This window comes from Microcebus murinus, chromosome 6 (assembly GCF_040939455.1).
Source record: "Microcebus murinus isolate Inina chromosome 6, M.murinus_Inina_mat1.0, whole genome shotgun sequence".
In the NCBI taxonomy this organism is placed as follows: Eukaryota; Metazoa; Chordata; class Mammalia; order Primates; family Cheirogaleidae; genus Microcebus; species Microcebus murinus.
In genome coordinates, this window is record NC_134109.1 from 95,287,631 (window position 1) to 95,311,741 (window position 24,111).

The 24,111-nt window shown below is 38.4% G+C and overlaps 1 protein-coding gene and 1 non-coding gene across 3 annotated transcripts in view; one reads left to right on the plus strand and one right to left on the minus strand.

Moving 5' to 3' along the window:
* MINDY2 (MINDY lysine 48 deubiquitinase 2) overlaps positions 1-24,111 on the plus strand; it is a 72,332-nt gene that overhangs the window by 19,306 nt on the left and 28,915 nt on the right. For both annotated transcript variants that reach the window (XM_012783032.2, XM_012783031.2), the window contains exons 3-4: positions 12,993-13,057; positions 19,022-19,180. In XM_012783032.2, the coding sequence (XP_012638486.2) occupies positions 12,993-13,057; positions 19,022-19,180 (224 nt within the window). The remainder of the gene's footprint in view (positions 1-12,992; positions 13,058-19,021; positions 19,181-24,111) is intronic.
* On the minus strand, positions 7,426-7,532 carry LOC142871615 (U6 spliceosomal RNA). The gene has a single exon (XR_012919851.1). It is a non-coding gene; the product is annotated as a U6 spliceosomal RNA (small nuclear RNA).

A 24,111-nucleotide genomic window follows, 5' to 3' on the forward strand; every position in this document is an offset into this window, starting at 1 on the left:
GAGTGAGGATGAGGGAGGAGTTGTTGAAGATAAAAGGGAAGGTATAAAATTGTAACCTAGAAGAATGAGAGAGTGAATGGATTGAGGAAATGCAGTATGATTTTTGAGCATTACCTTTGAGCTTAGACCAGCCAGTATGGTGGTATGATTTCTTTGATCACATTCAGCTGCATAAGTCCAGGCCTGAATTATGGGAAAGCAGGATTTAACCAGAGCTGAGGTTTTGCCTAGTGAGTTATGTTGAAGAAAGAATCTAGGTAGGGTATTGAAGGTGTATATGAATTGTAAATATAATGGTGGGCCATAGATTTTAAGCTGCATAAAGGGGGAAATATGGATATAAATGTGTTGAAGAAACATGTGACGGGGTTAATGGATTATAGGTCCTGATCCCTGATAGAGCTGAAGAATTTTTAGAGCCTAGTAATAACAAGGCCATATTATCATGGGGAATGAGTTTCTTTTTTTGTTTGTTTGTTTGTTTTTTTTTTTGAGACAGAGCCTCGCTTTGTTGTCCAGGCTAGAGTGAGTGCCATGGCGTCAGCCTAGCTCACAGCAACCTCAAACTCCTGGGCTCCAGTGATCCTTCTGCCTCAGCCTCCCGAGTAGCTGGGACTACAGGCATGCGCCACTATGCCCGGCTAATTTTTTTATATACATATCAGTTGGCCAATTAATTTCTTTCTATTTATAGTAGAGACGGGGTCTCGCTCTTGCTCAGGCTGGTTTTGAACTCCTGACCTTGAGCAATCCGCCCGCCTCGGCCTCCCAAGAGCTAGGATTACAGGCTTGAGCCACAGCGCCCGGCCTGTTTGTTTGTTTTGAGATAGGGTCTCACTCTGTCACCCAGACTGGAATGCAGTGGTGCCATCATAATTCACTATAACTTTCAACTCCTGGGCTCAAGCAATCCTTCCTTCCAGTCTCCAGAGTAGCTGGGACTACAGGCACGTGCCACCAAGCCTGGCTAATTTTTTCTATCTTTTTGTAGAGACAGGGTCTTGCTACAGGCTGGTCTTAAACTCTTGGCTTCAAGCAGTCCTGCCTTGGCCTCACAAAGTGTTGGGTAATAAACATGAGCCACTGCGCCCCACTGGGAATTAGTTTCTGAAATAAGTTTCTGAAATGATTTTTCTGAATGAGAATATGTGATTTTTGTTGGATAAGAGGTCAAGAAGCAGAGAGGGCAGGGTATTGGAAGGGTCATCTCTCTGAATATTAAAATTACCAAAATTTGTGGTGGGATTTTTGTTGGAGAGAGAGAGTGAATTAAGAATAAGGGGAATTGGCCTGGAAGTCAGTAGATTACTACAACAAGGTAGATGGATAATGGGTAGTAGTATCTGATGGCATGAGTCTTTTTTTTTTTTTTTTTTTTTGAGACAGAGTCTCACTTTGTTGCCCAGGCTAGAGTGAGTGCCGTGGCGTCAGCCTGGCTCACAGCAACCTCAAACTCCTGGGCTTGGCAATCCTACTGCCTCAGCCTCCCGAGTAGCTGGGACTACAGGCATGCGCCACCATGCCCGGCTAATTTTTTTTTATATACATATTTTTAGTTGGTCAATTAATTTCTTTCTATTTTTTTTGTAGAGACGGGGTCTCGCTCAGGCTGGTTTCGAACTCCTGACCTTGAGCAATCCACCCGCCTCGGCCTCCCAAAGTGCTAGGATTATAGGCGTGAGCCACCGCGCCCGGCTGATGGCATGAGTCTTAAAACTGAATTTTAGTGTAGTGGGGGAGAGAGAATGACAGTAAGGAACAAGTAGGTACCTGTTCTACTTGTAGGCTCCCTGGCGAAAGAAGTATGTGAGAGAAAAGAGCTCTCACTTGAGAGGGCTGCAGTGTCATCAAGGCAGAGCCAAATTTCATTTAGGTAAGAAGTAAAGAGAACATTCAGAGAAGATATTGAATGCCTAAGGAATTTTGCTAATGACAGGCCATGAGTTCCAGAGGACACTGATAGTCAAGATACGAATTTAGGAGTCATCAGTATAAAAATGGCACTTAAATCTGTGGAAGTTGATGAAATCATTGAGAGAGAATAGGCCAGGTGCAGTGGCTCACACCTGTAATCCTAGCACTTTTCGGAGGTCACAGTGGGAGGATTGCTTGAGGTCAGGAGTTTGAGACCAGCCTGAGCAAGAGCGAGACCCCATCTGTACTAAGATTAGAAAAATTAGCCCAGCATGGTGGCATGCTGATGCAGGAGGATTGCTCAAGCCCAGGAGTTTGAAGTTGCAATGAACTATAATGATGCCACTGCACTCTAGCCTGGGCAACAGAGCAAGACTTTGTCTCAAAAAAAGACTATAAAGATTGAAGAGAAGAGGGTCCCCAGGATGTTCTCTAAAGTTTCCCAACATGCAGAGATTGGGTAGAGCAGTGTTTCAATTTTCTTTTCATTTTTGTCTCTCTGAGGAGCCTTTGGAGACATTTTTGTTCAAATTGCCCATTCTAGGACATTTGTTTCTTTTTCTTCTTCTTCTTCTTTTTTTTTTTTTTTTTTTTTTTAAGATGGGTCTCTGTTGCCCAGGCTAAAGTACAGTGGCACCATAATAGCTCACCATATAACCTCAAATTTCTGGGCTCAAACAATTCTTTCACTTCAGCCTCCTGAGTAGCTAGGACTATAGGCATGCGTCACCACACCCAGCTAATTTTCCAATTTTTTATGGAGACGGAGTTTCGCTATGTTGCCAAGGCTGGTCTTGAACTCCTGGGCCCAAGTCATCCTCCCACCCTGGCCTCCTAAGGTGCTGGAATTGCAGGCATGAGCCACCATGCCTCGCCATTTCAGGACGTATTAATACTGCAGATATACTGTGTTTCTCTTTATGTTTTATGGCCCTTTGAAGGCCACAAACCATTATAGTATCAGATTTTTTTTTCTCCCTCACCCAAGAATCAGTTTTTCCCCCCCTTGGGGTCAGCATCACCCCTGCTAAAATGCTTAAAGTAGAAGACAGAGAAATAAGGGAAGAAGTGGCCAGTAAGATAGAAGAGCCAGGAGAGAGTGGGAGAGCAAAGCCAAGAGAAAGGTGGTTGCAGACTAGACGGAAACTATTTTAAGCTCAAGCTAGAGGAGGAAATACATAAGGCCTGTTGAAGAAGGACCAGTAAATGAGTTTGTTTTAACTATAGTTAGTAAGTCTATATGTTGTAGAGTTATAGGGATAGAGATTGAATTAGATGGGTTGTCACTAAAGACTCTTAGGAGCCAGGCAGTTTGAATTGACTATAGTAGGATGCTTAATCTAGTTTAATTTCTTAAGTGAGATAATAAGATGTTAAATGTATATATATTTTTGAAGGCATATTAATAAGAGAAAGATTTATTTACCATGGGCATGGGGAGAATCCCAGAGTGATTACCCTGAATGTATTTTTTTAAGATGATCTGGTTGAAACTAATTAGGAAATAGTAAAAGTACTCTAGATATGGTGTTGATTCAACAGATATTTGAGTGCCTAATATAAATAATTTAAGTAATGAGGACATGTATTTCTGAGCCCAGTTTCCTATCCAGCTCTTCCATATCCATCCACTCTCTGACCTACTTCTTTGTTCTCAGATCATGACCATAAATTACCTAAACCTGCATTGAGCAATGTAGTAGCCATTAGACAGACACACATGGCTATTGAGTACTTGAAATTGTGGCCAGTGTGAATTGAGATGTTCTATACATGTAAAATGCACACTGGATTTCAAAGATTGAGTTAAAAATATCAGTAATTTTAAAATCTTATATGTTGAAATAATTTTAATATACTAGGTTAAATAAAATATATTAATAAAACTTCACCTATTTTTGCTTTTTTTTTGAGACAGAGTCTCACTTTGTTGCCCAGGCTACAGTGAGTGCCATGATATCAGCCTAGCTCACAGCAACCTCAATCTCCTGGGTTCAAGTGATCCTACTGCCTCAGCCTCCCGAGTAGCTGGGACTACAGGCATACGCCACCATGCCCAGCTAATTTTTTGTATATATATTTTTAGTTGGTCAATTAGTTTCTTTCTATTTTTATTATTATTTTTTTTTTAGTAGAGACAGGGTCTTGCTCAGGCTGGTTTTGAACTCCTGACCTTGAGCAATCAGCCCGCCTCGGCCTCCCAGAGTGCTAGGATTACAGGCATGAACCACCTCGCCCAGCCTATTTTTGCTTTTTTAATGTGACTACTAGAATATTTAAAATTACATATGGACTCACATTTGTGCCTTACATTGTATTTTTATTGGACAGTATTTCTAAACTGCAGCCACTCATGCTTCTGTTTTCATTCTGGCTTTGCTCTTTGTCCTCTCACAAGTTGATGCCATTTATCTAACCTGCCTGCCTGCTCATTATTACCACCACACTACTTGCCTTTGTCTGTATACCTTCTGGGACAAAATGAGCTCTTTTGCCATGAGTCCTATAAATGAAGAATACAGCTGTGGTGGCAGAAAACTGACGAGCAGACACATAAGTGCAGGGGTACTAATAGTACAAAATGGTGAGATTGGTGCAAAATAAAAGCATCACAAAATCATAATGCCTCTCTGTTTTATAGATGAGGAAACCAAAGCTCAGAGAGGTTAAATAATGCACAGTCTCCATTTGAGTACCTTCTTATGTGATTTAAAGAATGCTGAAAAGCTCATATACTCAAAAGTATATCCCTCCTCCCCCTCTAATACCCCAGAGTGTTTTTGATATAGCATTTGAAATTTCCTTGACCTTTCTTTTTCTTTTTTCTTCTTCCTTTTTTTAAAATCTAGTAAATGTTTACTGACCATGTGCTGTGGGCAAGTTATTTGGAGGTGTCAACAATGTAGTCATGAAATGTGGCTACCAGAAAAACATCAGCCTGGTATTTTTCTTGGGAAGAGTAATATAAGAAATAATTATTAGCACATTTTGGCATATTAAATTTATCTAACTCTTAGCTAGCAAAGCCTGAGGAAGCAGAACATAGGATAAAGAATTTTAATAGTGGCCGGGCTCACGCCTGTAATCCTAGCACTCTGGGAGGCCTAGGCGGGCAGATTGCTCAAGGTCAGGAGTTCAAAACCAGCCTGAGCAAGAGCAGGACCCCGTCTCTACTATAAATAGAAATAAATTAATTGGCCAACTAATATATATACAGAAAAAATTAGCCAGGCATGGTGGCACATGCCTGTAGTCCCAGCTACTCGGGAAGGCTGAGGCAGCAGGATTGCTTGAGCCCAGGAGTTTGAGGTTGCTGTGAGCTAGGCTGACGCCATGGCACTCACTCTAGACTGGGCAACAGAAACGAGACTCTGTCACAAAAAAAAAAAAAAAAAAAAGAAAGAAAGAAAAAGAATTTTAATAGGAAAAGAAATTGATGGAGAAAGATCTAGACTGGGATAGCTAAAGAGGTTTGGTAAGGGACAGCATGAAATACATACCGAATAGGAGGTGGGGGAGAAGTGAGCAAGAGTGATGTGTCAAAGAGATTCTGAAGACATTGCCTCACCAAAAGTGAACTTTATTCAGAGCCAATCCTGTCAGAACAAATTGTTTAATTTTCTAAGCTATTTGGGTTTTCTCCTCTTGAGACTACTCTAGTTCTCTGGAGAAACCAGAGATGCTTTTGAGTTAATAAGCAAACACTAGTAGAAGGATTTTAAGAGAAACTATTAATTGCTTTCCTAATACCTAGCTGGGGTACCTCAAGGGAGTGGGAATTTTGATTGGCAAAGTTTAGAGGAAAAGGAGGGGAGGGAGTTCAATCTGAAAATGTTTATAACTAGAGAATGAGAGCAAGGCCAAACACAGATGTGAATTGTTGGAGAGCTTTGGCATAGAGAAAAGAACATGACAAGTTGAGATACCTAGGAAATTTTAGGAGGTCTGATAAAATAAAGTGGGAACGAGGTGTAGGCAGAAGCCAGGAAATAGATAGGAATATAAAGTAAAAAAGCTCAAGACAAACTGGAATGTATACTACAACTTCAGCTATCCAAAATCAATTTTATGATGATGAAACTAGTAGAGTGTTTTGTTTTATCCATTTTTACTTTTTATTTTTATTTTTTTTAATTTCAGAATATTACAAGGGTACAAACATTTAGGTTACGAATTTTGCCTTTGCACCAACCAAGTCAGAGCTACAAGCGTGCCCTTCCTCCAGACAGTGCGCATCAGACCCATTAGGTGTAAATATACCCCCCATGTCCCCTCCCACTTGCCCAACACCCACTAGCAGAGTATTAAAGTAAGGAAAATAGTTGTGGAGATGGTGGCATTGTCTGATTTTTAAAAAAATATTTTTCTTTTGAATGTAAGTATGCTATACATAAAGAGAAGTATTTCAGTTTAGCCCAGAGTTGATTATATTTCCTTTTTTCACCTGGGATAAGCTAAATATTGCCTACCCCCCTCTTCCATTTTTTTGGCCTAATGAAGCTATCAGGTTCAAGAAGCTATTGTTTCATGATTTCTGTTTATCTGAAATATGTCAAAAGTAGCAGGGTCTTATGGATTCTTTTTTGAAATTCTTTTCTCTCTCTTTTTACTGATACTTTCCAACCTGATTTACTGCAAAACTGATTCCTTTACCCTCCAAATTAGCCTACATACCAGTGTGCTCTTCTTAAAGTATAATTTCACTTCTCTACTTAAAAACATAGGCCATGGGCCGGGCGCTGTGGCTCACGCCTGTAATCCTAGCTCTTGGGAGGCCGAGGCGGGCGGATTGCTCAAGGTCAGGAGTTCAAAACCAGCCTGAGCAAGAGCAAGACCCCGTCTCTACTATAAATAGAAAGAAATTAATTGGCCAACTGATATATATATTAAAAAATTAGCCGGGCATGGTGGCGCATGCCTGTAGTCCCAGCTACCCGGGAGGCTGAGGCAGAAGGATCACTCGAGCCCAGGAGTTTGAGGTTGCTGTGAGCTAGGCTGACGCCACGGCACTCACTCTAGCCTGGGCAACAAAGCGAGACTCTGTCTCAAAAAAAAAAAAAAAAAAAAAAAAAAAACATAGGCCATGGAGCTGACTTTTAAATAGAAAAAAAAAAAAGAAAATAAGAATTTAAAAAATTCTTTTATTATAAATATTATTATTTTTTTTTTTGAGACAGAGTCTCGCTTTGTTGTCCAGGCTAGAGTGAGTGCCATGGCGTCAGCCTAGCTCACAGCAACCTCAAACTCCTGGGCTCCAGCGATCCTTCTGCCTCAGCCTCCCGAGTAGCTGGGACTACAGGCATGCGCCACCATGCCCGGCTAATTTTTTATATATATATCAGTTGGCCAATTAATTTCTTTCTATTTATAGTAGAGACGGGGTCTCGCTCTTGCTCAGGCTGGTTTTGAACTCCTGACCTTGAGCAATCCGCCCGCCTCGGCCTCCCAAGAGCTAGGATTACAGGCGTGAGCTACCTCGCCCGGCCTATAAATATTATTATTATTTTTTTTTTAAATATGGAACGCTTCACGAATTTGCGTGTCATCCTTGCGCAGGGGCCATGCTAATCTTCTCTGTATCGTTCCAATTTTAGTATATGTGCTGCCGAAGCGAGCACATATAAGTATTATTTTTAAAAAATAAATAAGCCAGCCTTGGTGGCTCAAGCCTGTAATTCCAGCACTTTTGGGAGGCTAAAGTGGGAGGATTGTTGAGGCCAGGAGTTTGAGACCAGCCTAGGCAACATAACGAAACCCCATCTCTAGAAAAATTTAAAAATCAGCTAGGGCTGGCGTGCGGAGGCTCACGCCTGTAATCCTAGCATTCTGGGAGGCTAAAGTGGAGGATTGCTTGAGGTTAGGAGTTCAAGACCAGCCTGAGCAAGAGCGGGACCCCATCTCTACTAAAAATAGAAACAACTGGGTGTGGTGCTGCAAGTCTGTAGTTTCAGCTACTCAGGAAGCTGAGGCAGGAGGATTACTTGAGCCCAGAAGTTTGAGGCTGATGCCAGGACACTCTAGCCCAGGAAACAGAGCGAGACTCTGTCTCAGGGGGGAAAAAAGTCAGCTGGGCATGGTGACATGAGCCTGTAGTCCCAGCTACTCTGGAGGCTGAGGTTAAAGGATCACTCAGGCCCAGGAGTTGGAGGTGGTAGTGAACTATGATAGTGCCACTGAATTCCAGGCCAGGTTATAGAGCAAGACTCTGTTTCTAAGATAAAAAAAAAAAAGTAAAGATCTCTATGATCTTTATAAGATCTTATCAAACTTATCAGCATATCATCTAGAATTTTCTTTAATCTGATTAAGTTTACTCATTCAGCTATATTTCCTACCACTTTGTAATATAAATTTTATATGTAAATCTTTTTAGAGGCTATCCATATGACATGGTCTTTCTTATATATGCTTTCTCTATCATTCTTCCCCTCAAAAAATGCTTTTTCTCCATTGCCTTTCCAAGTTCTCATTTTTCTGAATCCAGTTTAGATACTACCTCCTCTGAAGGATATTTGTAAGCCAAATAGGCTTTATCAATATCTCTTTTCAAAATCATTTGGTACATAAGGCACTTAGTACATTTATACTATTATATATTATACTTTATCATTATCGTATTCTCTGTTTCCCATATGTTCTTTGGCCAGCCCAATTACTGGTTTTTTAAGAGTAATATTCATGTCCTAATACTTTTTTTTGACATGGGGTCATACTGCATTGCTCAGGTAGGATTCAAACTCCTAGGCTCAAGCAGTCCTCTTGCCTCAGCCTCCCCAGTAGCTAGGACTACTGGAGTGTGCCACTCTCCTGGCTCTAATATTTATTTTAACCCATTGTTAAGCACATAGTAGATTCTCAATAAGTACTTTTTGATTAAAGTAGTGTTATTGACCAAGTATAGATAAGAAGATTAGAATAGCTAGACAACATATCACTTTTAGAAGATGATTTATTTTATGCCTATAACTGAAAGATGCTTCCTTAAAAACTCAAACTCAGCCACTTAAAAATATCTGATTCTTCTATTATCAACTCTCATAAAAATGTATCTGGTTCTATATTTATATGTTAGTTATCTAGTGCATATAACAAATCACCCTAAAATGTCATGACTTAAAAACAATAAACATTTGTTATCTCACAGTATATGTAGATCAGGAATCTGGGTGTGGCTTAGTTGAGTGGCCCTGGTTCAAAATCTCTCATGAGGTAGTAGTCAGGGTATCAACTGGGTCTGCAGTCTCATCTGAAGGCTCAACTTGGGCAGATCTACTTCCAAGGTCATTCACATGGTTGTTGTCAGAATTCAGTTCCTTATGGGTTGTTGGACTTGAAGTCCTCAGTTCCTTGCAATGGCTGATATCTGAAAGATTCTTTCAGTTCCTTGCCATGTGGGCCTCTCCATAAGACATCTCAGAACGTGGCAGCTAGCTGAGACTGAGCAGCTGAGAGAAGACCATGGCAAAAGCTGGCTTTTTTTGTATTCTAATTTGGGAATTGACATCTCATTACTTCTGTCATATTTTATTCATTAGATGTGAGTCAATAAATCCAATCTATACTCAAGAGAAGAGGATTATATAAAGGCATGAGAATATCAGGAGGGTAAAGATCGTTGAAGTCTATCTTTAAAGGGTGCTTGCCTTAGCTAGGCTATCTTCTTTTACCCAGAGACATTTCTAGCCTCAGGAAAAGACGGTTTGCTTATCTGAGTCTTTTCCAGTAATCATTCTACTCTTAATATCTAAACTGTAAATCTATGGTAGCATGTCCAGGACCATTTACTATTGTATTATATAATGTTCTACATCCCACCCCAACTAAAGTGGTAGTCAGGAAAGCATGTTAGTTTTTTTTATCAGAATAAATATGGAACTTAAGTGAAATATAGGATTCAAGTTTAGCACTTATTTCTCAGTTATTTGACTAAACAAAATATAACATATACTCAAAATAAGCATAGTTTTCAGTTAAATGCTGTATCAAATCTTAGCATATAGGCCAGGTGTGATGGCTTATGCCTGTAATCCCAGCACTTTGGGAGGCCAAGGTGGGAGGATTGCTTGAGGCCAGGAGTTCCAGACCAGTCTGAGCAAGAGGAAGACCCTGTCTCTACTAAAAATAGAAAAAATTAGCCAGGTGTGGTGGCTCACACCTGTAGTCCAAGCTATTTGGGAGGTTGAGGCAGGAGGATCTGTAGAGCCCAGGAGTTTGAGGTTGCAGTAAGCTTTGATGATGCCACTGTACTATAGCCAGGGTGTCTCCAAAAGAAAAAAAAATACTAATAATGTATTCATGTTCATAAGAATTCTTTTGTTACCAGAGTTGGAAAGCTTAAGAGAATGCTTGATAGAGTCTTTAGAATTTAATTTTGAATTAGAAAATAAAGTTTATATTAAAGCAATTTCATCAACATGTTAGCAATTTGAGAAGTTAGGTGAGAAGCTGGTTCCATATCTCACTGTTTATATCAAGATAAATTCCAGATAAATGACAGATTTAAAAATTTAAAAAGACAAACATAAAATTATATGAAGAAAGCATTATGTGAATATTTGTATACTCTTAAGTGGTGAAGATCCTTCTAGATATAACATCTAATCCAGAAGGTGTATTAGGCCGGGCGCTGTGGCTCACGCCTGTAATCCTAGCTCTTGGGAGGCCGAGGCGGGCGGATTGCTCAAGGTCAGGAGTTCAAAAACCAGCCTGAGCAAGAGCAAGACCCCGTCTCTACTATAAATAGAAAGAAATTAATTGGCCAACTGATATATATATATAAAAATTAGCCGGGCATGGTGGCGCATGCCTGTAGTCCCAGCTACTCGGGAGGCTGAGGCAGAAGGATCGCTCAAGCCCAGGAGATTGAGGTTGCTGTGAGCTAGGCTGACGCCACGGCACTCACTCTAGCCTGGACAACAAAGTGAGACTCTGTCTCAAAAAAAAAAAAAAAACAGAAGGTGTATTAGAAGCTGTACATTAAAATTAGATATTTCTGTATGGCAAAAAATAGACAACCTCCCCCACCATAAAGTCAGAAGCCAATATGGGAAAAAATATTTAGCACATATATAACAGGAAATGTGCTAATTCACTTCATTGAAAAAGGGCTTTTATAGTTCAATAAGAAAAGATGATAGGCCGGGTGTGGTGGCTCACGCCTGTAATCCTAGCACTCTGGGAGGTCAATGTGGGAGGATCGCTCAAGGTCAGGAGTTCAAAAGCAGCCTGAGCAAGAGCGAGACCCCATCTCTACTAAAAATAGAAAGAAATTAACTGGCCAACTAAAAATATATAGAAAAAATGAGCTGGGTATGGTGGTGCATGGCTGTAGTCTCAGCTACTTGGGAAGCTGAGGCAGGAGGATCACTTGAGCCCAGGAGTTTGAGGTTATTGGGAGCTAGGCTGATGCCATGGCACTCTAGCCCAGGCAACAGAGTGAGACTCTATCTCAAAAAAAAAAAAGGATGATAAATATATTGGCAGGTAATAAAAAGATAAAAGTATTTAGAGTTAATACATAATTTAAAAGTCAATACATAGATAAAAAGGTACTCCATATATTAAAATAGTGCTCCATATTTTTAAAAGGTGCCACATGTATTTAAAAGTTACTACATACATGAAAAGGTTATACGTATATTAAAAAGGTGATACCAAGGTTGGGTGCTGTGTGACTCACGCCTATAATCCCAGTGCTTTGGGAAGCTAAGATTGGAGGATCAGTTGAGGCCTGGAGTTCGAGACCGGCCTGGTCTACACAGTGAGACACTGTCTCTATAAGAAAAAGTTTTAAAATTAGCGAGGTATGGTGGCATGTGCCTGTAATCCCAGCTACTCAGGAGGCTGAGGCAGGAGGATCACTCGAGCCCAGGAGTTTGAGGTTGCTGTGAGCTATAATTGGGCCATTGCACTCCAGCCTGGACAACAGAATGAGACCCTGTCTCTAAGAAAATAAAAATTAAGAAAGAAAAAAGAGGTGATACCAAATAAAAATTCATATGTTAAAATGTTGGTTTCTTTAAATGTAAAAAACTTTTTGTTTACTTCTCAGAGTTGTAAACATTTAGAAAACTGATCATACCCATTGTTGGTGAGGTAGTAGGGAAATAGTTACAATGTTGACAGCAATGAAGTTTGGTACAACCTTTGGGAGCTTTATATGTAGTGACATGCAGAGATGCTCAAGTGTTCAGGCACTATGGCTCACACCTGTAATCCTAGCACTTTGGGAGGCCAAGGTGGGAGGATCCCTTGAGATCAAGAGTTCGAGACCGTCCTGAGTAAGAGTGAGACCCTGTCTACCAAAAATTAAAAAAATTTGCCGGGCATGCTAGTGCACACCTCTAATCCCGACTACTCAGGAGGTTGAGGCAGGAGGAGTGCCTGAGCCCAGGAGTTTGAGGTTGCTGTGAGCTACGATGATACCACTGCACTCTACCCATGGTGACAGAGACTTTGTCTCAAAAAAAAAAAAAAAAAAAATGCTGAAATAGACAGAAAAAAAAAGTTAAAAAAGCATTATAGTAGGCTGGGCGCGGTGGCTCATGCCTGTAATCCTAGCACTCTGGGAGGCCAAGGCAGGTGGATTGCTCGAGGTCAGGAGTTCTAAACCAGCCTGAGCAAGAGTGAGACCCCATCTCTACCATAAATAGAAAGAAACTAATTGGCCAACTAATATATATAGAAAAAATTAGCCAGGCATGGTGGCGCATGCCTGTAGTCCTAGCTACTCAGGAGGCTGAGGCAGCAGGATTGCTTGAGCCCAGGAGTTTGAGGTTGCTGTGAGCTAGGCTAATGCCACAGTACTCACTCTAGCCTGGGCAACAAAGCGAGACTCTGTCTCAAAAACAAAACAAAACAAAAACAACAACAAAAAGCATTATAGTATATACATTGAAAAAATATGTGAGTTGATAGCAATTAATGTTGATTTTTCTCTGGGTAGAATTGAGGCAGTCAACTTAATATGTTACCTACCTACTGCTACAATGTTTAAAAATTTATAATTAAAATCTATTATTTTGTAATCAGAAAAGAGTTATATTTTTAAAAGACAGTTTCACTATTTCTTTTTACAGGAGATTACATGCTTGATGCAAAGCCAAAAGAAATTTCAGAAATTCAACGTTTAAATTATGAACAGGTAATAAATTTTGTTATATTAAAATATATAATTTTTAAGTTATGAATACATATATATATGTAGGTCTCTATCAGTATTTGGCAAGTTTTTTTAAATAAAGGATTAGATAATAAATATTTTAGGCTTTGCAGGCCACATATGGTCAGTCTCTGTTCCATATTCTTTGTTTTCTTTTTTTACACCCTTTGAAAATATAAAAACAATTTTCAGTTCATAGCCAGATTATCATTCTATAGATCAATTTAGAATGCTAACCTGGTATTTTTCTTGAAAAATTCACATTCAAGTGAATTTGTCATTTATTCATCTTTCCTCGTTTTATTTATATTTTTCAATTAAGTTATGTTTAGAAGAAAGTTGAGCAGATGATGTCTAGGGTATGTCTATAGTACAAATGCTGCTATTTTATAGTTTTAATATGTTCACATTTCTTGGCATGTTCTTTAGAGACTCTGTTCTGCAATATAGAGGGGTCACTAGGCTCAAAATTATTGGAGCTGGAAGTAAGCAAGCAGAGCTTCATTGTCTTCAGTATTCTTCCTTTGCTTGACAATAGAAGGTATGAAGGAATTAGCTTCTTAGAGCAGAAAGAAGTATCAGCCCAGGAAGATTTAGAGATCATTGGAACCTTCGTATTTACTTTCAAAGCAACTTTTTTTTTTTTTTTTTTTTTTTGAGACAGAGTCTTGCTTTGTTGCCCAGGCTAGAGTGAGTGCCATGGCGTCAGCCTCGCTCACAGCAACCTCAAACTCCTGGGCTCAAGCGATCCTTCTGCCTCAAACTCCCGAGTAGCTGGGATTACAGGCATGCGCCACCATGCCCGGCTAATTTTTTTTTCTATATATATTTGTTGGCCAATTAATTTCTTTCTATTTATAGTAGAGACGGGTCTTGCTCTTGATCAGGCTGGTTTCGAACTCCTGACCTCAAGCAATCCGCCCACCTCGGCCTCCCAGAGTGCTAGGATTACAGGCGTGAGCCACCGCGCCCGGCCGCAAAGCAACTTTTTAAACATACTTTCACTAGTATCAAATTTGCAGGAAGGAAGCATAACTCATTTCAGTATTACAAATTTTTTTGAATTTAAATGTTTAGATAATCTAGTCCTAATGGAATTAAAACACCAGCATCTTGCATTGCACCATATTATAAGATAGGAAATCTATAGCTAAAGCCAAATTTGTATACTAAGTCATTTAAATTTCATTTGGGGAATTTGTTGTTTGAAGTAGAGATTTCCAGAGACTTAGCAATGGAAACCTCTTTTCAAATGAAATCTTATCCAACTTCCAATATATAAAACCAGTAAATGATGTTATATAAGTATAAAGTGATATGGATCAATTTATATCATTTATCACATATTATTTTTTATTGAAATCAGTGAGGCTATTTTGATTAATACTAAAAATTAGGGATTATGGATGATATTTGCAATTTCTTATCCTCCAAATTCATTTTACTTCTGTAGCATAGTTTTGAGAAAATCTTGATTGACAAATTATTGTAAATGATATTAGCATTTTTTTGTTTCGAGTCCATCTTGTAGTCTCAGCATACACTTCCATTAGGCTGACTCTTGAAGAGTGATTGGAAGTAAAGTATTATTTCAGAGTTGAGACAAATGATCTGACAACTGATCTAACAACTTCTATTACTTATAAACCTGTCAGGATGTCAGGCAAAAAGTAGCCTGCATTTAAAATAATCACTAAAACTGGCTCATGCCTGTAATCCTAGCACTCTGGGAGGCCGAGGCGGGCAGATTGCTCAAGGTCAGGAGTTTGAAACCAGCCTGAGCAAGAGAGAGACCTTGTCTCTACTATAAATAGAAAGAAATTAATTGGCCAACTAATATATATATAAAAAATTAGCCGGGCATGGTGGTGCATGCCTGTAGTCCCAGCTACTTGGGAGGCTGAGGCAGGAGGATTGCTTGAGCCCAGGAGTTTGAGGTTGCTGTGAGCTAGGCTGACGCCACAGCACTCACTCTAGCCTGGGCAACAAAGCAAGACTCTGTCTCAAAAAAATAAATAAATAAATAAATTAAATTAAATAATCACTAAAACTATAAGTTGTTATTATTTACATTACCATTAGTTTTGAGAATAGTATGTACCAAGCTGAGTCTAAGCTAGTATTTAATTTAATGTTCTACAAATGTAATGTTACAGTGTTCTTTTTTATATAATTCTATGTGAGTAGACATTAAAAGAAAAATCTAAATTTTACAAAGACCAATGCAGAGCTGCAGTGTTCCCAATTAAAGCCTCTTTACTAGAATTTGTAATGTAAACAAGGTATATTTTTTCCAGTTTTGCCTAATGTTGACAGATACCATGACAGTATAAGAAATCATGATACATGTGTATATGTTCATGTCAGGCTTTTTTTCCTAATTGTTAGACAGTGTGAGACATGTTAGGTTTTTAAATGACTGCAAATACTTTTTAAAATATATTTTATATTTAAATTTAAAATAAGTTTACCATGTTAAAAGTGTAACTTTGGAAAGAGTTCTAAGAAAGTTTGACCACTGCCTTAAAGGATTCAATAGTAATCCTTTCCTGTAATGTAAGCAACCATCCCTCACATTTATATTTTATAATAGTAAGTATCATAATTTGGAATAAAGTGGCAAAATACTTACCCTTTTAAACTCTTTGTTTGTAAATTTATTTAGTTAGTTTATAATTTTATTTATAAAATTATATAAATTTATATTTTGTTTATAAATTTATAATTTTGTTTATAAATTTATTTATTTATTTAGTTAGTTAGTTAGAGACAGAGTCTCACTCTGTTGCCCGGGCTAGAGTGCCATGGTGTCAGCCTAGCTCATAGCAACCTCAAACTCCTGGGCTTAAGCGATCCTTCTGCCTCAACCTTCCAAATAGCTGGGATTACAGGCATGCGCCACGATACCTGGCTAATTTTTTCTATATATTTTTAGTTGTCCAGCTAATTTCTTTCTATTTTTAGTAGAGACAGGGGTCTTACTCTTGTGCGCTTGCTCAGGCTGGTCTTGAACTCCTGACCTTGAGCTATCCTGCCTCAGCCTCCCAGAATGATAGGATTACAGGTGTGAGCCACTGTGCCCAGCCAAACTGATTGTTTTTAAGGGCTCAACTTTGCCTAGGAGGGGGGGTTTGAGAAAAATATATTGTTTTCAGAGAACATATATATTAGGAAGGGGGGAACTGACAAAAAGTCAAAGACTGTAGTTTAAGAATGTTATCCTATTATAAATGCATCATTCATGACTTTAAAACATTTAAATAATTCCTGTTTACAATCTGTACAATTTCTTAAATGGAATTTTATAAGTTATTTGGTAAAACAGAACTCTGTTTTCATGACCTAAATTTGTCTTTTTCAAATTTCAAAGAAGGCCCTTAGTTTTAATAAGAGAATTTATGTTATATTCACCCTTTTTATTATAAGCTCTTCTAGTAGACTATAGTCTGCTATTCCTATTTTATATCTTTAGTATCTAGCAGTGTTTGACTAGCAGTAGGGATTCAGTAAAAGTTTATTAGATTTTATGTATTGGTTTTTATTCTACCAAATATATCCTCTATAAGCGTGTCCATATTTAATATGTTAAAATGTTTTTAAAAAAACATTTTTTAAAATAGTCTTCATTATAGACCTATATAACCACATTTATTTAGAAAACTGATAAAGGCCGGGCGTGGGGGCTCACACCTGTAAATCCTAGCCCTCTGGGAGGCCGAGGCGGGAGGATTGCTCAAGGTCAGGAGTTCTAAACCAGCCTGAGCAAGAGCAAGACCCCATCTCTACTATAAATAGAAAGAAATTAATTGGACAACTAATATATATAGAAAAAATTAGCTGGGCATGGTGGCGCATGCCTGTAGTCCCAGCTACTTGGGAGGCTGAGGCAGCAGGATTGCTTGACCCAGGAGTTTGAGGTTGCTGTGAGCTAGGCTGATGCCACGGCACTCACTCTAGCCTGGGCAACAAAGTGAAACTCTCTCTCAAAAAAAAATAGAAAACTGATATGGACAGAATGACTCCTTAATTTGGCTAACAAGTCTTTGTGATCCAGCCTCTGCCTGTCCCTTACATTTCATCTTCTGCAACTTTCCACTTCATTTTGTCCTAGTCACGCTGTGCTCTTTGTTGTTCCATGGCACAGTAATAGATTCATTTCTACATCAGGGTTTTTGCACTAGTGTCTACGTCTGGAATGTCGTCCCCCCCCACAGAGCTTTCCAAGAGTCAGTGCTCCTTTGGTCTTTCTTCAAGTGTCATTTTCAAGGAAGCCTACCTGCCTTTCCTCCCTCCCTCCCTCATTTTTAGGTTCAGTGCATTCACTGCAAAACTGAGTTTGAAAAGTACAGAAAATTTCTGTATGCCTGCTGTCTCTTCTCACCCTACATACATAGCCTCCCTAACTATCAATATCCCGCACTGTAGTGGTACATTTGTTATATTGATAAACCTACAGTGACACTTCATCATCACCTAAAGTCTATAATTTACTCACTCTTGGTGTTGTATATTCTAGGGGTTTTGACAAATGTATAGTGACACACATCCACCATTGTAGTATCCTACAGAGTAGTGTCACTATCCTGAAAATCCTCTGTGCTCTGCCTATTCGTTCCTTCCCCCCTCCCCCCTAACCACTGACCTTTTACTATCTCTCTAGGTTTGCCTTTTCCAGAATATTATTTGGAATCATGTAGTATGTAGCCATTTCAGATTAGCTTCTTTCTTTTAGTAATATGCATTTAAGTTTCCTCTATGTATTTTCATGGCTTGATAACTCATTTCTATCTTTTTTTTCTTTTAAAAATAAAAATCTATTTTTATTAAACAATTATACCATCATTATATCTAAAACATTAATTTATTAATTTCATATTAAGTCAGTGTTCAGGTTTCCCTGATTTTTTTTCAGTGTATTTGTTAGAATCAGAATCCAAGTAACTTTATGTAGTTGTAATTAGTTGGTATTTCTTAAGTTTCTCTTTCTTTTTAAAATTGAAAACCAGTTTTTGTTAAGGCATGCTACCTTTTTCTTAACTGTAGTAAAAATATATAAAATTTATGCTCTTACATATTTTTAAGTGTACAGTTCAGCAATGCGAACTATACTCACAGTGTTGTATACCAGATCTCTAGAACTTTTTCATCTTGTAAAACTGACACACTATACCTATCGAACAACAACTCCTCATTTTCCACTACCACCAACTCCCTGTAAACCACTATTCTAGTTTCTGTTTTCATAATTTTGATTACCCTAAATATCTCATATAAGGAGAATCACACAGTATTTGTACTCTTGTACCTGGCTTATTGCACTCAGCATAATGTCCTCAAGTTTCATCCGTATTATATTGTAGCATGTGACAGGATTTCCTTCTTTTTTAATATTCCATTGAATAATATTCCATTGTATGTATATACCACATTTTCATTATCTATACATCTGTCAGTGAACATTCGGGTTGCTTCCACTTCTTGGCCATTGTGAATAATGTTGCAATGAACATGGATGTGCAAATACCTTTTCAAGAGCCTGCTTTTAATTCTTTTGGATTCAGAAATGGGAGAGGCCTTTAGAAACTTTGACTTTAGACTTCCTGGTCTAAAATAAAACAGGTCCTTCTGCCCTACCACTCTACACAACCTCATCCTGCTCAATTTTTCTTACTAATATTTGATGTAGTATTATATGTATACATGTCCATCTACCTCAATAGAATGTTAGTTGCATGAAAGCAAGAACTTTGTCTGTTTTATTGACTATTACATCTTTAGAACTCAGATTAGTGCCTAGCACATAGTAGAAATTTAATGGTAAAATTTTGTTGAAGACATGAATTGGATAAAATGGAAAATTAAAAGTAAATATGCTTGTACTTAAATATCTTTTTTGTTCTTGTTCAGATTTTTTTTGAAATATATCTTTCCCCTTTCTATTTTCAGAATATGAGTGATGCTATGGCAATTTTGCATAAACTACAGACAGGCCTGGATGTAAATGTAAGATTCACTGGTGTTCGAGTATTTGAATATACACCAGAATGCATAGTATTTGATCTTCTTGATATTCCTTTGTACCATGGGTGGTTAGTAGACCCTCAGGTAAGTAGACGAATTTAAATTATATAAACACAAATGCTAGAAAAATTTGTTAATTTGTCAAATTAATCTAAATTTATATTTTCTGATACTTACATGTTTGTGGTTTCTCCTGAAATTAGCTAAACTATGAGGTTAAGAGCACAGTCCTCCAGACTACTAAGTCTGCCCAACATTTCTGACCCCAACTGCATAGTTAGGACCCAACTACAGAGTCAGAGGGAAGAGTTCACACAAGATCACTCTCACTTTTTACAACAACTGCAGGTTCAGGGGTTTCCCAAAACTACTTTCAGGTTTAATAATTCAATAGAATGACTCACAGAACTCTCTGAAGCCTATGATACTCACCATTATAGTTTATAGCTGCGCAAAGGTAGAGATTGAAGTCAGCCAATGAAAGAGACACATGGAAGAGTCTAGGAGGGTTTCGTATGCAAATATTATACTATGTGCTCTTTTGTGATTGCCTTTTTTTACTCATGTGTCTGGAGCATCATCCAAGTTATTCCATATATCAATAGTTTATTCCTTTTTATTACTGAGTAATATTCCATGGTATGGATATACTACAGTTTTACATATTAAATAATATCTGGACTTTTTCAAGTTCCTAGCCATTATGAATAAAGCTGCTATAAACATTTATATACAGTTTTTTGCTTGCATTTCTCTGGATTAAGTGCCAGAAGTGCAATTGCTAGGTCATATGGTAATTGCTTGTGTAATTTTGTTTGTTTGTTTTTTAGAAACAGGATCTCATTCTGTTGCCCAGGCTAGATTGCAATGGCACAATCATAGCTCACTGACACCTCCAAATCCTGGGCTCAAGCACTTCTCCCACTTCAGCCTCCCGCGTAGCTAGGACTATAGGCACATGCCACCATACTTGGCTAATTTTTTAAAAAATGTTTGTAGAGATGGGGTCTTTCAATGTTGCCCAGTCTGGTCTCAAACTTCTGGCCTCAAATGATCCTCTCACCTTGGTCTCCCAAAGTGCTGGGATTACAAGCATGAGCTATTGCACCTGGCCACTTGTGTCTTTTTTTTAAGAAACTGCCAAGCTATTTACTAGAGTGTGTGTACCAGTAGTTTGCATTCCTAACAGTAATGGATGAATGAGCCAGTTTCTCTACATCACCATCAGTGTTTTATATTGTCACTTTTTTTTTTTTTTGTGACAGAGTCTCGTTTTGTTGTCCAGGCTAGAGTGAGTGCCGTGATGTCAGCCTAGCTCACAGCAACCTCAATCTCCTGGGCGCAAGTGATCCTCCTGCCTCAGCCTCCCAAGTAGCTGGGACTACAGGCATGCGCCACCATGCCTGGCTAATTTTTTCTATATATATTAGGTGGCCAATTAATTTCTTTCTATTTATAATAGAGACGGGGTCTCGCTCTTGTTCAGGCTGGTTTCGAACTCCTGACCTTGAGCAATCTGCCCGCCTCGGCCTCCCAGAGTGCTAGGATTATAGGCGTGAGCCACCGTGCCCGGCCTATATTGTCACTTTTTAATTTTAGCCATTCTGATAGTTATATAGTAATATTTCTTCATAATTTTAATTTGCATTTCTTTAATGGATAATATACTGTTGAACATCTTTTCATGTACTTGTTTGCCATTTGTATATACTCTTCAGTAAATGTCTCTTCATGTCTTTTGCCCATTTTCTAATTAGATTAATTGTAGTTGAGTTTTGAGAGTTCTTTATATGATCTATATACTAATTCTTTGTCAGATATATATTTTACCAATATTTCTTCATAGTCTGTAGCTTTTTTTTCCATAAATTTAACAGAATCTTCACAGAGCAAAAAGTTTTTAAAATTTTACTGAAGTATAGTTTATCAGTTTTTTCCTTTATGCTTCATTCTTTTGGTGTTAAGTCTAAGAACTTTGCCTGGCTCTAGATGCTGAGTATCGTCTCCTGGCTTTTTTTCTAAATGTTTTATAGTTTTATGTTATACATTTAAGTCCATGTTGCATTTTAAGTCAATTTTATATAAAGATTTAGGTTTATTTATTTTTTTTCCTGTGGATGTCTACTTGCTCAAGCACTGTTTGGTATATACCTGTTACCTGAATCAATTTTAGAACAATATCTCCCCAAAAACAAACCCCATGCCCATTAGCAATTACTCTCTATTTTCCCTCACCTTTCCAGCCTCCTTTCTGTCTCTAAAGATTTGGCTATCCTAGACTTTTCATGAAATCTTGATGAAGTCAGATTTATGTAATTTTTCTTTTGTCACTTATGCTTCTGTTGTCCTATCTAAGAAGGCTTTACCTAACCAAATATTAAAAGATTTACTCCTGTATTTTCTTCTGAGAGTTCTATAATTTAAGCACTTACATTTAGGAGTATGATCCATTTGGGGTCAATTTTTGTACAGGGTTTGAGGAAATGGCCCAACTTTATCCTTTTTCATGTCTATATACAATTGTCCTAGTACCATTTATTGAAAAGATTATTCTTTCTCCATTGAATTATCCTGGAACTCAGAGTGATCTTTGTAAAAATAAACCCACCCATTTATCCTCATGTCCTCTTTATTTCCTTAAAAGCCTCCAGTGTAATTAAAATAAGATAAAATCCTTATTAGGGCTTTTATGGTATGTTGCATGATCTTTACTCTGCCTAGCTGTCCAACTTCACCTCATGTACTTCTCTTACCTTTTTACTACCCTCCAGCAACACTAGCTGCCTTTCTGCTCCTCAGATGTGTCAAGCTCGTTCCTGCCTCAGGGTTTTTGTGCTGTGGATCACTCATTGTGTGATACTGTTTTCCTACCCTAAGACATTGTTCTCACAGATCTCTATATTTCTTGTTCCTCATTATTCAGGTCTTAGGTCAAATATCACCTTGTTAGAGAAGCCCTCCCTAACTGACTTGTTGAAATTAGTTACCTTGTCTTTCTCTAGTAATTTACTCTCCCATGACCTTATTTGATTTTCTTTACCACTTACCATTATCTGGAATTATTATTTATTTCCTTACCTTATTAACTGTCCCTGATTAACTGTCATCTCCCACTAGAATGTAGATTTTATGAGGGGTGAGTTCTTATATCTTAGTGTCTAGAACAGGTACCTAGTACATAATAGGCTCTTAATAAATATTAACTGATGGAATGCAGCATGCATACATTAACAGGGAAGGAGAGATTATAATAGCAAGTACTTGGCCGTGCATTTTCATCTCTGTTGGTAAAAGATCTCTTTTGGTAAAAAGCAGCTGGTATTCTGGGCAATGGAAGGGTGGCTTAGTATTATATAAACCAGGCAACTGTATCTCTATTGGTGTTTTTTGAGAATATCACTGAAAAGTCTATACATGCCCAGCAGTCAAACATCCAAAGTGGACCATGTTGGGTCCTGGCAGGTGACAGTACCAGGTAGTTTACAGTTTTTCAGATTAATTAAAATAAGATAAATTGCTGCCAGTAGACTATCATAATGGAAATTCTAAACAAGTATTTTGCTCAGAAGGAAAGTCGTCGCAAATGGAAGTAAGAGTGAATGGAGAGAATTGTTAAAAAGAGAATAATTAAATTCTGACTTTGATATGGTAGGGGTAGGTGTTATACTTTCTATAGCTTCTCTGTCCAATATGATAACCAAGAATGCCTATTTAAATTTATTAATTAAAAATTTAGTTCCTGAGTTGCACTAGCCACATGGTGGCTAGTGAATATCCTATTGGGTAACATAGATTTGGAATATTTGGATCATTGCAGAAAGTGCTATTGTGCTCTTCCAGAGTACTCACGAAAAGTATAGAAAGTATAGAAAAGTATAGAAAGTATAGAAAAAATTAGCCGGGCATGGTGGCGCATGCATGTAGTCCCAGCTACTTGGGCGGCTGAGGCAGCAGGATTGCTTGAGCCCAGGAGTTTGAGGTTGCTGTGAGCTAGGCTGATGCGTTGGCACTCACTCTAGCCTGGGCAACAAAGCAAGACTCTGTCTCAAAAAAAATAAAAAAATAAAATAAAAACAAATGGCTGGTGTGCCTATGGTGATATTAGGAAGAATATACTTTAAATCAAGAAGCATTACTAATGATAGAATGCTTAATTTGCCAAGAAGATATAATAATTTTAAATTTGTATGTTCCTGGATACGCTTGGAAAGAAGATACCTGATTGACTCTTCCTTAGACCCATGAGAATTGCCACAAGAAGTAAAGATCAGTTTTTGATAATGAAAACCAAGATTTTTATGCATCTAATAACATAATCTCAAAATACATGAGCAAAATTTAACAGAATTAGCAGGAGTAAATTGTCACAGTAGAAATACATCTTTATCTGAAATTGTAATAAGCATACTTTTTTTTTTTGAGACAAGACCTTGCTCTGTCACCTAGGCTAGAGTGCAGTGGTGTCATCGTAGCTCACTGCAACCTCAACCTCCAACTCCTGGGCTCAAGCAATCCTCCTGCCTCCCAAGTAGCTGGGACTACAGGCATGTGCCACCATACACAGTTAATCTTTCTGGTGTTTTTTGAGACAGAGTCTCACTTTGTTGCCCAGGCTAGAGTGAGTGCCGTGGCGTCAGCCTGGCTCACAGCAACCTCAATCACCGGGGCTCAGCGATCCTCCTGCCTCAGCCTCCCGAGTAGCTGGGACTACAGGCATGCACCACCATGCCTGGCTAATTTTTTGTATATATATTTTTAGTTGGTCAATTAATTTATTTCTATTTTTGGTAGAGACGGGGTCTCGCTCAGGCTGGTTTCAAACTCCTGACCTTGAGCAATCCACCCGCCTCGGCCTCCCAAAGTGCTAGGATTACAGGCGTGAGCCACCACGCCCAGCCTCCGGTTTTTTTTTTTAATAGAGATGGCGTCTCGCTCTTGCTCAGGCTGATCTCATACTCCTGGCCTCAAGAGATCCTCCTGCCTCAGCCTCCCAGAGTGCTAGGATTACAGGCATG